Source organism: Callithrix jacchus, chromosome 3 (genome assembly GCF_049354715.1).
Source record: "Callithrix jacchus isolate 240 chromosome 3, calJac240_pri, whole genome shotgun sequence".
Lineage (NCBI taxonomy): Eukaryota > Metazoa > Chordata > Mammalia > Primates > Cebidae > Callithrix > Callithrix jacchus.
Window position 1 is genome coordinate 183,380,995 of NC_133504.1, and position 13,802 is coordinate 183,394,796.

Here is a 13,802-nt window from a genome sequence, read left to right on the forward strand (position 1 = left end):
TTATCTTTTTCCTCTCTATATCTCCAGCATCCACCAAAGTACCTGATACATTTTATGAACAAATGATTGAATGAGTGAATAAAATGAGTGAGTGAGGCGTTCACTGACTTTCAAACATTTATATATATATATATATATATATTTGGAGGCAGAGTCTGGCTCTGTTGCCCAGGCTGAGTGCAGTGGCATGATCTCAGCTCACTGTAACTTTCATTTCCTGGGCTCAAGTGATTCTCCTGCCTCAGCCTCCCAAGTAGCTAAGATTACAGGTGCATGCCACCATGCCTGGCTAATTTTTGTATTTTTAGTAGAAATGGGGTTTAACCATGTTAGCCAGGCTGGTCTTGAACTCCTGACATCAGGTGATACACCCACCTCAGCCTCCCAAAGTGCTGGGATTACAGGCCTGAGCCACCAATCCCAAACACATTTTTGTATTTCTTTGGGTAGCTCTAAGAACTCAGGTCTCCTAGTCTGGGATGAATGGAAGGCTGTTATCATTTTCTCCACAGGCCTCCTAAAGCCAAAACAGGTGCACTATGGAAGAGCATGTGACTCCCTGTAGAAAATTATATCAGGCCCTTTATAAAACAGTGCCAGACCTGACCAGGCTTCTCCGAAGTTAGCATCCCAAAACTGGCATTTTCAACCCAAAGCTGGGGACACTGAGGGCAGAGCAATGTGGATTCAGGGCCTAAGGCATCACTGATGCAGCAAACCTTCTCAGGACCCTACTCTGACTCTCCACGCAGGCCTCTGATCACACTTCCGAAGAAGTACCAGCCCTTGCCCCCTGAGCCGGAGAGCAGCAAGCCATCTTTCTCTCAGAGACACACCTTTCCGGAAGTCCAGCGAATGCCCAGGTGAGAGATTCATCATTAATGGTGAAATGGCCAGCATGAGTATGGGGATGGGGGAGGGGAACAAGGGAAACCAAACAAAGTACCTGTCAGAGCAGGCTCCCTAATGGGCGGGGAGTGTATTGGTTGGTGGCTCACACCTGTAATCCCAGCACTTTGGGAGGTGGAGACAGGTTGATCATGAGGTCAGGAGTTAAAAGACCAGCCTGACCAAAATGGTGAAACCCCATCTCTACTAAAAATACAATAAAAATTAGCCAAGTATAGTGGAAGGTGCCTGTAATCCCAGCTACTCAGGAGGCTGAGGCAGGAGAATCAGTGGAACCTAGGTGGCAGAGGTTGCAGTTAGCCAAGATCATGTCACTGCACTCCAGCCTGGGCAACACAGTAAGACTCCATCTCAAAAAAAAAAAAAAGAAAGAAAGAAAGAAAAGAGGTTTAATTGACCCACAGTTTCACATGGCTGGAGAAGCCTCAGGAAACTTACAATCATTGTGGATGGTGGAAGGGGAAGTAGGCATGTCTTACATGGCGTCAGGGGAGAGAACCTGTGTTCAGAGCAAATGAGGAAGAACCTCTTATAAAATTTTCAGATCTCATGAGAACTCATGCACTATCATGAGAGCAGCATAGGGGAAACCGCCCATGATCCAATCACCTCCCACCTGGTCTCTGCCTTAGCGCCTGGGGATTACAATTAAATATGAGCTTTGAGTGGGTAAACAAAGCCTAACCGTGTCAGTACTAGAGGAAACTAGTCCTAGAAACCTATGTTTTGATTCTTTGCAGGAAATACAACTTCTCTGTAACAAAATGAGTTATTGAAAGAATTGCTCATTTGTGGCCTGAATTAGTTAATAAAGAAAATGTCAAATGCCAGAACAGAATCAGCATATTTTATGTAAGAACTGAAAGGGGATTCAGACTATTTCAGGACCGATATTGGCCCCCAGCTTCCCATCACCCAGGCTGGAGAAATATAGCCATGCTTGAAAACTCTTTTATCAAAAACATTATTGCCTTTATGAAAAATAAATATTATAAAACCAACCCTCTGGCATTAAATACCGATGATGGCTCCTTGTTCCCAAATGTGTGGGACATTTGGCAGCTGCCGCTAATCACAAAATGTGACAAACTCGAATGAACCTATTTTATTTTCCCAAAAGAGTTTAAATTTCCAAAATTACCTTATTTTGAAAGTCAGAAAAGAGATTAGCGTTTTCTCCTTGTTTTTGCATAGAATGAAGGATTTTTTTTCTTATTTTTCATTCTTCTTCAATCTTGCATCAGCGGTTTGGGGCACAGGCATTATTTAGTGAGGAAGCATTTCGTATGAATACAGAAACTCAGGCTCTCAGGCTCATTTTGAGCTTCTATGGGAAATCCATTCATCACTGAGTCTAATGGGGAGCATTAAATAGCCTAAAATGTCATTCCACCTTCTGTGGTGAATGTCTCTTCAACTTTTCCCCTCCTATAGCCCCACACAAGCATAAGTCTTCTGAGAAACACCCTCCGTGTTGTCTCTCCCATGGAAGACCCTCTTTTCTGTTCCCTTTTCAACTGTGATGGTGCTATGGGAAGGAATAGAGGCTCTTAAGTCTAGTTTCAAATGGTCTGGGTTTGTATTAGTTCTCACATTGCTATAAAGAAATACCTCAGACTTGGTAATGTATAATGAAAAGAGGTTTAATTGGCTTACAATTCCATAGGCTGTACAGGAAGCATGATTCTGGCATCTGCTCCGATTCTGGGGAGGCCTCGAGAGACTTACAATCATGGCAGAAGGCAAAGGGGAAACAGGCTTGTCTTACATGGCAGGCTCAGGAGCGAGAGAGTGAGGGAGAGGTGCTACACTCTTTTTTTTTTTTTTTGAGACGGAGTCTCACTCTGTCGCCATGCTGGAGTCCAGTGGTGGGATTTCTGCTCACTGCAACCTCCACCTGCCAGACTCCCAGGTTCAAGCAATAGTCCTGCCTCAGTCTCCTGAGTAGCTGGGACTATAGACATGTGCCACAACACCCAGCTAATTTTTGTATTTTTAGCAGAGATAGGGTTTCACCATGTTGGCCAGGATGGTCCTAGTCTCTTGACCTCATGATCTGCCCGCCTCGGCCTCCCAAAGTGCTGGGATTACAGGCATGAGCCACTGCACCCAGCCTACACTAAACAACCAACCAGATCTTGTTATAACACCTTATCATGAGAACAGCACTAGGGGGATGATGCTAAATCCTTCATGAAGGACCTGTCCCCATGATCCAGTTACCTCCCCCCAGGCCCCATCTCCAAAAGTGAGGATTATACTTCAACATGAGATTTGGGTGGGGACACAGATCCAAAGTATGTCGAGGTTGAAATTTAGATTCTACTTCTCATGAATGGTGGATCTGGGGAAGTGATTCTGAATTAGGGGTGACTTTATCCTTCCTCTCCCCAGTGGACAGTTAGCAATGTTTGGAGATACTTTTGGTTGCAACATCTTGAATAAGGGACGTTACTGGCTTCTAGAGAGTGGAGGCCAGGGATGCTGCTAACATCCTGTGGTGCTCAGGACCACCCCACAATAGAGAATAACCTTAAAAGGTTAATATTGCAAAGGTTGAAAACTTTGCCTTAGCTCTTCTAGCAAAGTACTAAACTAACCTTTTCTAAGCCCAAGGTTTTCCTCTGCAGTAAAATACAAATGATATTAACATCTACTACCTACCTCATAGGCTAAGGTGAAAATTAAATGAGCTAATTCCTATAAAGTGCTTAACAATGCCTGGCCAGTACCTATTTTTAACCAACATGTATTACACTTTTATTACCTTGGCCCTTCTCCATTGGTACCTATGTTACTCCACGAAGGGGTGGAAGAGGAACTGACTTGTTTCAGTACCCATATAACCTGGCACAGTGCCTGAAATATGGTAGTTGTTGGGTAAATATAAATTTCCTTCTGCAGCTTTCAAAGGAACCCAACCAGACCGGGAGTAAGCAGATTTGCGGTGCTTTGATTTCCATTTTCAAAGAGGAGAAACTGGGAGGCAACAATAATAATAGACCATCAAAGCCATGCTGCTGTGTCCTCAGAATTGGAAATGTAATATGCTGCATTTCTAAGACTCCTGGTGAAACAGTGTAATATGTAAACGGCAGATCAAACCTCGGAGAAGGAGACAGAAAATAGGATCAATACAATATTGAGATGCATGCAGTGGCTCACACCTGTAATCCTAACACTTTGGGAGACCGAGGCAAGTAGCTCACACATGGCAAGGAGTTCAACATCAGTCTGGCCAACATGGCGAAACCCAATCTCTACAAAGATACAGAAAGTAGCTGGGTGTGGTGGAGCATGTCTGTAATCCCAGCTGTTCTGGAGACTGAGGCATGGGAATAATTTTAACCCAGGAGACAAAGGTTGCAGTGAGCCAAGATCGCACCACTGCACTCCAGCGACAGAGGTCAACAGAGGGAGACTTTGTCTCAAATAAATAAATAAAAACTAAAATAAAATATTGAAGATGATGAGGTTGTTCATTGTGGAGAAAAGAGGATTTTATCTTCTTTCTGTTTCCTCGTGCTGGAAAGAACAGTATCGTGGGACCCAGTAGCAGTGAGTTTGAATCCCAGTTGAGCCACTTTTGGCTGTATGATTTCGGAAAAGCTCTTTAACAACTCTGAGTTTTGCTCTTCTTATTTATAAGAAAAGAATAACCTTCCTCATGTGATAAAGTGATGATGAAAAGGTATGCCATTCCTGTAAAGTGCCTAGGATAATATCTGTCACAGCACAGGAAAAGAAGGAAAAAAGAAAAGAAAGAGAAAGCAAGTAAGCAAGAAAGAGAAAAAAGAAAGAAGGAAGGAGGGAGGGAGAGAAAGGGAGAAAGAGAGAAAGAGAGGGAGGAGGAGAGGAAGGGTGGAAGGGAGGGAAGAAGGGGGAGGAAGGAAGGAAGGAAAGAAGGAAAGAAGGAAGGAGGGAGGGAAGGAAGGAAGGAAGGAAGGAAAGAAGGAAGGAAGGAAAGAAGGAGGGAGGGAGGGAAGGAAGGAAGGAAGGAAGGAAGGAAGGAAGGAAGGAAGGAAGGAAGGAAGGAAGGAGAAACCCACCTTCTCCCATCTGTTCTTAGCAGAATTAGGAAGCCAGCATCCATAACCCTATACTTTTCTAGAAATAGAGACTGTGTTTTATAGAACAGTCGTTCTCATCCTGGCGTTACACTTAAAATAATTAGAAAGCCTATTTTAAAGCACTATGTCCAGTATCTATGTTAATTGCTCTGAAGTGGGACCTGGGCATCAGAATTTTTAAGGCTCCCCTGGGTGAAGCTAATAGGCAGACATGGCTAAGAACCCAGAGGGAACCAGGTTCGAGGAATACATCCACCACGAAAGCTTTGAAGGTGTTTAAGCCTTATCTGTGCCCGAGTTTCCGGAGTCTCACATAATGCTCACTCGACTGCCAAATGCATCCCTCTGTGGGCCCAAATCGCACCAGTCTATTGGGTCACTGTCTTGGTGATGTTGACGTCTTTAGAAGTTGCATTTGATATCTCTGGGGGTCCTGTAGTTATAGTTTGCATTTATTTAATCATTTTTAGATGTGTTGAGGATCGGGCTGGATCTCTTCACTAAAACACCTCAAGAGAGTAACTACATTTCCTCTTATTGAATTTTTCCACCAGACTTGTAAAGTATGGTTTCCTAAGCCTTGAAAGGGTAGAGTGCCTAGTTCAGTGGATGGCATACATGCTCAGAAAAATAGTACTTCCCTACTCATTGGGCACCAAGCTTCAAAGAAGTTAGGTAACTCAAAATCACAGGGTTGCCATTTGACTATTTAGGGGAGAAAAAAAACCTGCACAGCCCCATATAAGACACTGGGGATACCACGATAAATGCGACAGCTTTGCTTCTGAAAGTAAGAGATGTACTTTCAAATTCATTTTTTAGCAGGGCCCACATGGGTAGTAACATCATCATTAGTGATGCCCAAGTCCCATGTAATCAACCACATAAGGATATTGCTCTGAAAACAGACGGAACTTTGGCAATCAGAGCTTCTGCAGCCGAACCATGCAGCAGAGTGCCTGCCCCCTCTCTGCCAGCTGTTGGTAAGGCACTGAAATGAACTGCCTTCCCTAAGGCAGAGGCCAAGATTTACATCTGGCAATCAACTTTATCAGTGCAGGCAGTTAGACAGCTACAGTCCTTTGCAGCAGGCTGTGCTCTCCCTGGTTGGCCGCTGTGGTTCCAGCTATTGTGTTTCAGGCCCCATTTGTCTCTGCCAGCTCTGCTATTCTCTTTTTTAAAGCTAAGCCTTGATTTCACAAAACGATTACTGAATTGAAGCCATTCAGCAAAGGAACACGTCACCCCAGTCATTCATTGACAACTCAAAACCAGAAGGGAACTTTGGAGAATGTTGGCTGGGCATTCTCAACCACTTACCCTCCATCATTATGATTTTTACACTGTCCGTGTACTTAACGATTTTCCTGCTCTGCTCATTTTTTCAACTTAAATAAATTTACTTAAAAGAAAGACATAATTATCATAAATAACTTCAATAAAGATAGCTTCAAACTGAAACTTTGAGCTCTGGGGAACTTTCCCTCTGATAAAAGGGAAAGTAAGCAAATATTAGAAGGGTGTTTCATATCTACTAACCACTGCATTGAGCCTTTCTCCTTGACATAATATGAAAGACAATTAAAAAGGGAATAACTTTTCTATGATGGATCAGTTGCAGTTTTAATACGATTGTCCATGCACCAAGTAAAATCATCCTAAGTAACAGCAAGAGCAATCAACAACATTTTCTGAGTTGTAACTACACACAAGCCCAGTGTGAAGTCTTTTATGTGTTAATTCATTTAGTATCAAAACAGCACTATGAAAAAATCGATATTACTATCTCCAATTTACTGATAAAAATGAAGAAATTGAGAGGTCATTGTCTCATATGTTCTTTAAGCTTTAGTACCCGCAATGGCCCAAGGTGCAGGGTTCGGCCAAAATATCATTTAAATGGAGGACCCAATCTTTAAGAAACAAAACACCCCCTTGCCTAACTGTGGCTTTCCATTTTCTTTTTCTTTCTTTTTTAAGTAGAGGCAGGGGCCTCACTGAGACTCCTGTCCAGGCTGGTCAAACACCTGGCCTCAGGCAATCTGGCTGCCTTGGCCTCTCAAAGTGCTGGGTTTACAGGTGTGAGTCAATGCACCCAACCAGCTTTCCCTTTACAACCAGCAATGCCGGCATCACATCAATTCATGCAATCGCTACTGCAAAAATATATGCTCTGATGATTTGGGAAGTGAAAACAAAAAAACTTTATAGATATCAAGAAACCATGATCTCTTAATAGAATGTACGGTTATGGAGATACACAGATTTGTATTTATGAATGGAAACTATTGATTTTAAAGTACACACTTCATTATTATTACTGTTTTTTAGGTTGTTGCCATTGGGGGAACTGGGTGTAGGGTACACAGAAATGCTCTGTATTATTTCTCACCACCGCACGGGAATCCATAATTATCTCAGACTAAAAAGCAAATGTGAACGTTAAAATGTTCTGCAAATGTAGAGTGTTATCTCATTCCAAATAGTTTCCACATCACATTCTTTCATTAGAACCTTCAACAATTCTCTTCACTACTGTCTGGATTTATCAGTTTTACATGTGGGAAAACTAAGCTTCAGAGAGAGAATTTAACTTATCCAGGGTGACAGAACCCACAGATGACAGAGCAAGAATAAAGTTCATTTAAAACTAAGCCAAAAACTAAGGGAGTCTCAGGAAGGCCTGTATTTATAGTAAAAGGTAATATACTTATCTTTGTAATGAGGACCTCTTATGCACAGGAAAAAATTGTGAAAATATTAATGACCGTGGTTTTTTTGGCCATCTTCAGTGGACAGAACTTGCACAAACATGTGTTCAAAGCTCTCGAAGAGTTAGAAACTCTTGTTTGCACAGAAATGCCTTCTTACCATCACTTGGGTTCTCAGTTAAAATTCCATTTATGAAAGCTGCACATTCCAAGCCCTAGCTTTCCTGAATCCTCAGATTTCAATCTATAAAGTGTATTGCCCTATTTATAAATCTAGTGATTTTATCCAAACAGAAAGACAGTCACTCTGCTTATTCTTCCACAAATGTTCAACCAACTAGAGTGAGATAGGTTAAAGAATCTTAGTAAAACTGTTACAAACTCAATTAAATCTTCTTAAATATTTGAAATATCTTCATACACTTAATGTACTTGATTTTTAAGTACGTCTACTGTTGACAGGGCAGGTTTAAATGCTAGCCAACAAAACTTTAACAATTTCTGTAAATCCAGTAAAGTAAATGTATAAATTAAAAAAAATAATTTCTCTTAAACAGTTCAAACTCTTTAAAATGGAAACAAACACATCTTGACTCTTCTAACTAACTTCAAATCTACATTTCAAATTGAAGCCATACAGCCAATCTGTCAGTTTCCTTAATATGCTGGCTTCTTAAACATTAATACTGAGATTAGCCACATTTTAACCCCAAAATAATTAATACTCTGGCTGTTTGTTCTACTTCATTACCTCTATTCAAATCTCTTTGTCTTCTCAGGTTTCTAACTAAAATGGGGAGGGAGGGTGTAAGATGTAAGAGGCTCAGACTGTGAAACCTCAGTATAGTTGCCCATTGCAGATCTGAGGCCAGGATCTAGCATCTGAGCACTGTATGTCTCTGGGATCATCCTACGTGATACAGCCTGACTCCTAAAACTCTAGATCAATAGCTTTAAACCGTGATCATCAGCACACTGAATATTCCCATATTCCTCAGATCTGGTGTTTTCACTGACAGAGCTGGGGAGTTGGAATGTATACCCTCACTCCACTCCCTTCACAGTTTCTTCACCATTGACCACGTTCTGACAACAATGCACAGTGAATGCCCAACATTGTTATTGATTGATTGACTGACTGACTGAAATAGCATCTCACTCTGTCACCCAGGCTGCAGTGCACTCAACAATCTCAGCTCACAGCAACTTCTCCACCTCCAGGGCTCAAACCGCTCTCCTGCCTCAGCCTCCCGAGTAGCTGGGACTACAAACAGGTGCCACCACCCAGGTAATTTTTGTATTTTTAGTAGAGAGAGGGTTTCACCATGTTGGCCAGACTGGTCTTGAACTCCTGAGCTCAGTGATCCGCCTGCCTCAGCCTCCCAAAGTGCTGGGATCACAGGTGTGAGCCACCGCAGCAGGCCCCAACATCATTACTTTTTATTTCTAGCAATTCTCACAGTAACACGCATGAGTACTCTTGCTGCCATTTTGCAGATTAAAAAAAAAAAAAATGAGGTTTGGAGAAGTTAATTGACTTGCCAATAGAATGAAAAGCTTGAAGTTTATCCTGAGACCTTTCCAAAATTCACATTATTCAATTCCATGTTGGAATTTTTTCTCTACCATTCAATTTCCCATCTTTTTCCTCTCTCCGCTCTTTATCAGCATTCTTTCTCTTACACTTGCCTTCCTGGGATTCCACTGCACCTGACAGCTTCATATTGAAAACTCTTCATGTTCCCTCAAAGTAAAAAACTAAGAGCTTGAAAACCAAGTTAATAACAGGTCTGACGTGCTAACGAAACTTGACGTAGGAAATCAAATGTCAGGAGAAATGATGATGTTTTTCAATTTCTCCTAAAATGAGACGCAAGTTTATTCATGCCCTTTCTATTACCACCTTTTATTTTGGCTCTTAACTTTGTCTTTTCCATAGAAAATTAGGAGAAAAATAACCTGGCTTTAGTTTTATGGAACATTGATAAACACTGGACTATGGGCTGTTAATTTGGCAATGAAAATGTAATCAAAAGTTTGTAAGGCTCAGAATGATTGTATCTCAGTCATTATGAACTATGTTTTATGTAACACTGTATTTCTTTTTCTTGTAGTCAGATAAGCTTCAGGGACTTAAGTGAGGTAAGTAGCAATTTTATCCTTGGAAACAAAGAAGGGACTTTGGAAGCATTAAAGGTCTGCAATAGGCAAGATTCTGTTTCCTTCAGACACTTTATTACACTTAATTCTCACAATAGCTATGCTCAAAACGCATTAGTATCTCGATTTTAAAGATGAGAAAGCGAAAGTAAAACAAGTTTAGCTCCAGATTTTAAACCAAGATCCTATTTGGCCACCATGGACATTCAGGGTTCAAGGTGCCCAGTTCCACATGGAAGATATCCAGTATCTACTGATCGCTTCCAGTGTCTAGCATTACAGGAATAAAGTGTTAGAAATTGTATTGCACTTTGCTGTTTGTCCTTCATAAGAAAGACAGGAATGCAAAGTAGAAGGAACATGAGATTCCGCGTTGCACAAGACCTGGTTGAAATCCTGCTGTGCCACCTACTTGCTTGGTAAACTTCAGAAAATACTCCCAATCACCCGAGTTTCTGCTTCTTCAGCCATGACATAGGGATGGGTACATTTCTGTGCAAAGTTGATGTGATAAAGTCACAGCAAGTGCATAAATGGCCAGTGACAAGTAGAGGCTCAATACATGGCATGAAAGTCTTGTGCGAGAGAGCTGTAGTAGAGCCTTCCAAGGGGACTGACTCCCTTCAGTGTCCAAAGAGGAAGTTCACTAAGAGGATAGTGGGGTCACCATTACTGATGATAAGACTGTCCCACAGCACAAGTGGCCTCAACTCACCCCCACTGGACTCGAAGGAATTTTGTTCTTGCCTTTGTATTTGACCAATGCTCTCCTCTAGATCATAGACGTAAATTTCTTTCCTTGCTTTCTTTCTCCTTTGTTGGTTTTATGAGAATGTTAAAATCAAAAACTCACATTTCTAGTTTGTCACTCAAACAAGACATTTACTAACCCTAATCTCCCTAACCCACAAGACAATCATGTCAAGAAAGATAACATACATAACTACTTGATGAGAAGAACAGTTCTGGTTCCACTGAGGACTTCCCCAGGCTCATGCTATTCTGGGAGGGGTTGTACTTCCTTAGTGTCTCCAGGAAGGAGCAGGCTGGGGTGATGCTCAGCTGCTGGGGGATTCCACACATCCAAGGTGCCTGAATCCAGGACTCCACCCGCTTCTTCCTATAAGGCAGGCTTGGGTATCTACAGTGGTAGTTGGCTGCTACTCACAATGACCTCAAATCACAACCCACTGGTCAGTCTGAGAGGACGGTAAGCCCTCCAATCACAAACAAGCAAAAAGGAATTAGGGGACAGGGAGTCAGCCTTAGATGGCAGGAAGTGTGCAGGCTGGTTTGTTTTCTTTTCAGCGTTAGTTGGCATTCTGCTAGAAGTTGATATTGTCTAAAGAACAAGAAGGTCTAATGGAAAAAACACATGCTTGCTCCTTATCTTTGGCCAAGACATTTCCCCATTGTTTGTTTGGGCTGAGATTCAAGACCATTTCTTCGTGACAAAAGCCCATCAGGGCAAACTGTTTGTGCCTGCACTCAGTGCCTGCCTGAATGCTATCTTGTGGACTGGAATCTTTTATGTTCACATGGCATTTGATAGTTTTCAGAAAAAGGAAAGACTCGTTTCATTTTGTACTCACAAAGCCCTAAGAGAAAAATGAAATCCCAGAGAGGTGGCAAACTTGGCCAGTCCTTATAGCTGGCAGGAGATAGGGCCAGTCCTGGCAATCCCAAGGTCTAGGTGTCTTCCCCACAGCCATGTCTCTCTGCCTTAAAAAAATACAGAAATACCTCTGAGCTAAAATAACTAAACAGAATATGGAAGGAAGGAATGAAAGGAGGGGGCAGAGAGGGTGGAAGAAAGAAAGGGAGGAAGGAAAAGGGAAGGAAGGAGGGAGGAGAAAGAAAGAAAAAAGGAAAAAGAAAGAGGGAGCGAGATCATAAAAGAGATACTACTATTTAACTTGACTATTTTCTAACAATAAAAAAGTTACAGAAGAAAAATGAGCGATTTCATTCTACTTTTCTAACTACATTTGATTTTAAATTCGGTAACCCTCAAGCAAAAAGTTGGTTGGTCTCAGTTAAAGAAAACAACTGCTCCCTCGGACTGAGGGATTCTCAGCACTGTTCCAATCTCTTCTTCCCCTTACCTTTGACAAGCCTGAGAGCAACTGCTGCTTCTGATTGAGCACTTTGAACAACCAGGTTCAAAGACCCGGGGGAGACTCAGTAGGCATACTTTCCAACCTCTCATTAGGATGGATTCATTACCCTTTTTACTTAGCCTATAGATTTTCTTTGATTTTCTGTCCATAATGAAATGTATGTCCTCTTTCCAGAATCCTAGGGAATGCCAAAGTCTTTGAAATAAAAAGCCTTCTCTGTTGGCTGGCTTCGGAAGAGATATACAGTGCCTCTCTACACAATTTGCTGCCAAAAGTTTCTTATCTATGAAGCAAATATGAGTCAGGACAGCTGGGCTCAGGGTCAGTTTAGCCTTCAGATGACTGCGGGAATCTCAGTGAATGGCATGACCCCTTGGGACCTCATCTGTAACCAACTGTTTTTAACATTTCATGGACCTCATACCACTTTGAAAATCTGATGAAAGGTATAATAAACCTTTCTCACCCCAGAAAAAGAAAAAAAATAAATGCACATACTTATAGAGAAAAAAAATAATTTTTCATTTCAGAAGGTTCCTGGACCCTCCTAGGCCATTCAGTGATCTCTTTCATCCCCCTGGTTAAAGCAGTTCTTATCTAAATGATACCTGAGGTCCTCCTCAACTGATGCAATTTATAGATAGACTTCATAAAGTTATTTGCAGTTAAATAAACACTGCAGCAAACACGGTACCTACTGTAATGCTTTTTGCTTCTTCAAGGTTAGAGTAGGGCCCCAATATACAAGCCCACTAAGCATGAAGATTTTCGTAATGAAGGATGATCAAGAATTCTACCACCATCAGGAAGGAAGGAAGAAGAAAATGTTTAGGAAGATAAATGGCTACGTTTAAAAAGGATAACATAACTATTTCCTTTTTAAAAAAATAAAAATTTCAGAGCAAGTATAAAAAAAAGTTAACCATAGCCTTATTGCTTAAGCACAACCTTTACTAGTATTCGATCATATTACTTCCAATCATTTTTTTCTGCATGCAAATATACATAGGTATAAAATATAATCACATAAAAATATATCATGGGTCCAGTTTTTATTTCAAACTTTTCACGTAACATGGATGCATACTTATAATCCTATTTCATTCTCGACAGAAATACTTACAATGTCTTTATAATATTCTAGTAAGTGAGTATAGCACCAAAATTAACGATTTTCACTTATCTGGGCATGTAGATTGTTTTTAATGATTTAACTCTGTAAAGTTATAATGAAATAAACATCTTTGTGCATAGAACATGGCTCAGATTTCAGGTCATGTCTTAGAGTCTCATCGATGGAATTATTGAGATAAGTATAAGAGTATTTCTAAAGAGTTTTATAATTATGGTAAATTGCTTTCAGAAAGAGTCAAAACGATAGGTAGTCCCATCAGCAGACTGTGGACTTGTCTGTTCCTTCACACAAAGATTAAAAATGTTTAATTTTTGTTTAGGTTTCTGAGGAATTTCGCTTTTTTTAAGAATATAAACTATGCTAACAAAAATTTTACCAAAATTCTACCAACCGAAAGCTCTAAAACACACAGGGTATTATATTAAATTCTCTATCATCAATGTCAGTAAACATTTGTTTTTAATTCAATACAGGTCCTTGAAGCAGAAAAAGGTGAATTATTTACATTTGTTTTCTTACCCTAATACTGATAGAGTGGATTCTGTTTCTAGATCTACGGTGTTTATGGTTACTGAAAAGGATGGACTGTTTAGAAGTCTGAAATGGGGATGCATGTGTGTGCATGAGGATCATGAGTCCTCTAGTCTAAACTGGTGATTTAAATCCAGGGTAGGCCACACATCTTTCTGTAGCCATA

The 13,802-nt window shown here is 40.9% G+C and overlaps 1 protein-coding gene across 1 annotated transcript in view; it reads left to right on the forward strand.

The window, feature by feature from the left end:
• CLNK (cytokine dependent hematopoietic cell linker) overlaps positions 1–13,802 on the forward strand; it is a 213,940-nt gene that overhangs the window by 161,339 nt on the left and 38,799 nt on the right. The window contains exons 11-13 of the mRNA XM_054253475.2: positions 753–863; positions 9,805–9,832; positions 13,579–13,597. Of these exons, the coding sequence (XP_054109450.1) occupies positions 753–863; positions 9,805–9,832; positions 13,579–13,597 (158 nt within the window). The remainder of the gene's footprint in view (positions 1–752; positions 864–9,804; positions 9,833–13,578; positions 13,598–13,802) is intronic.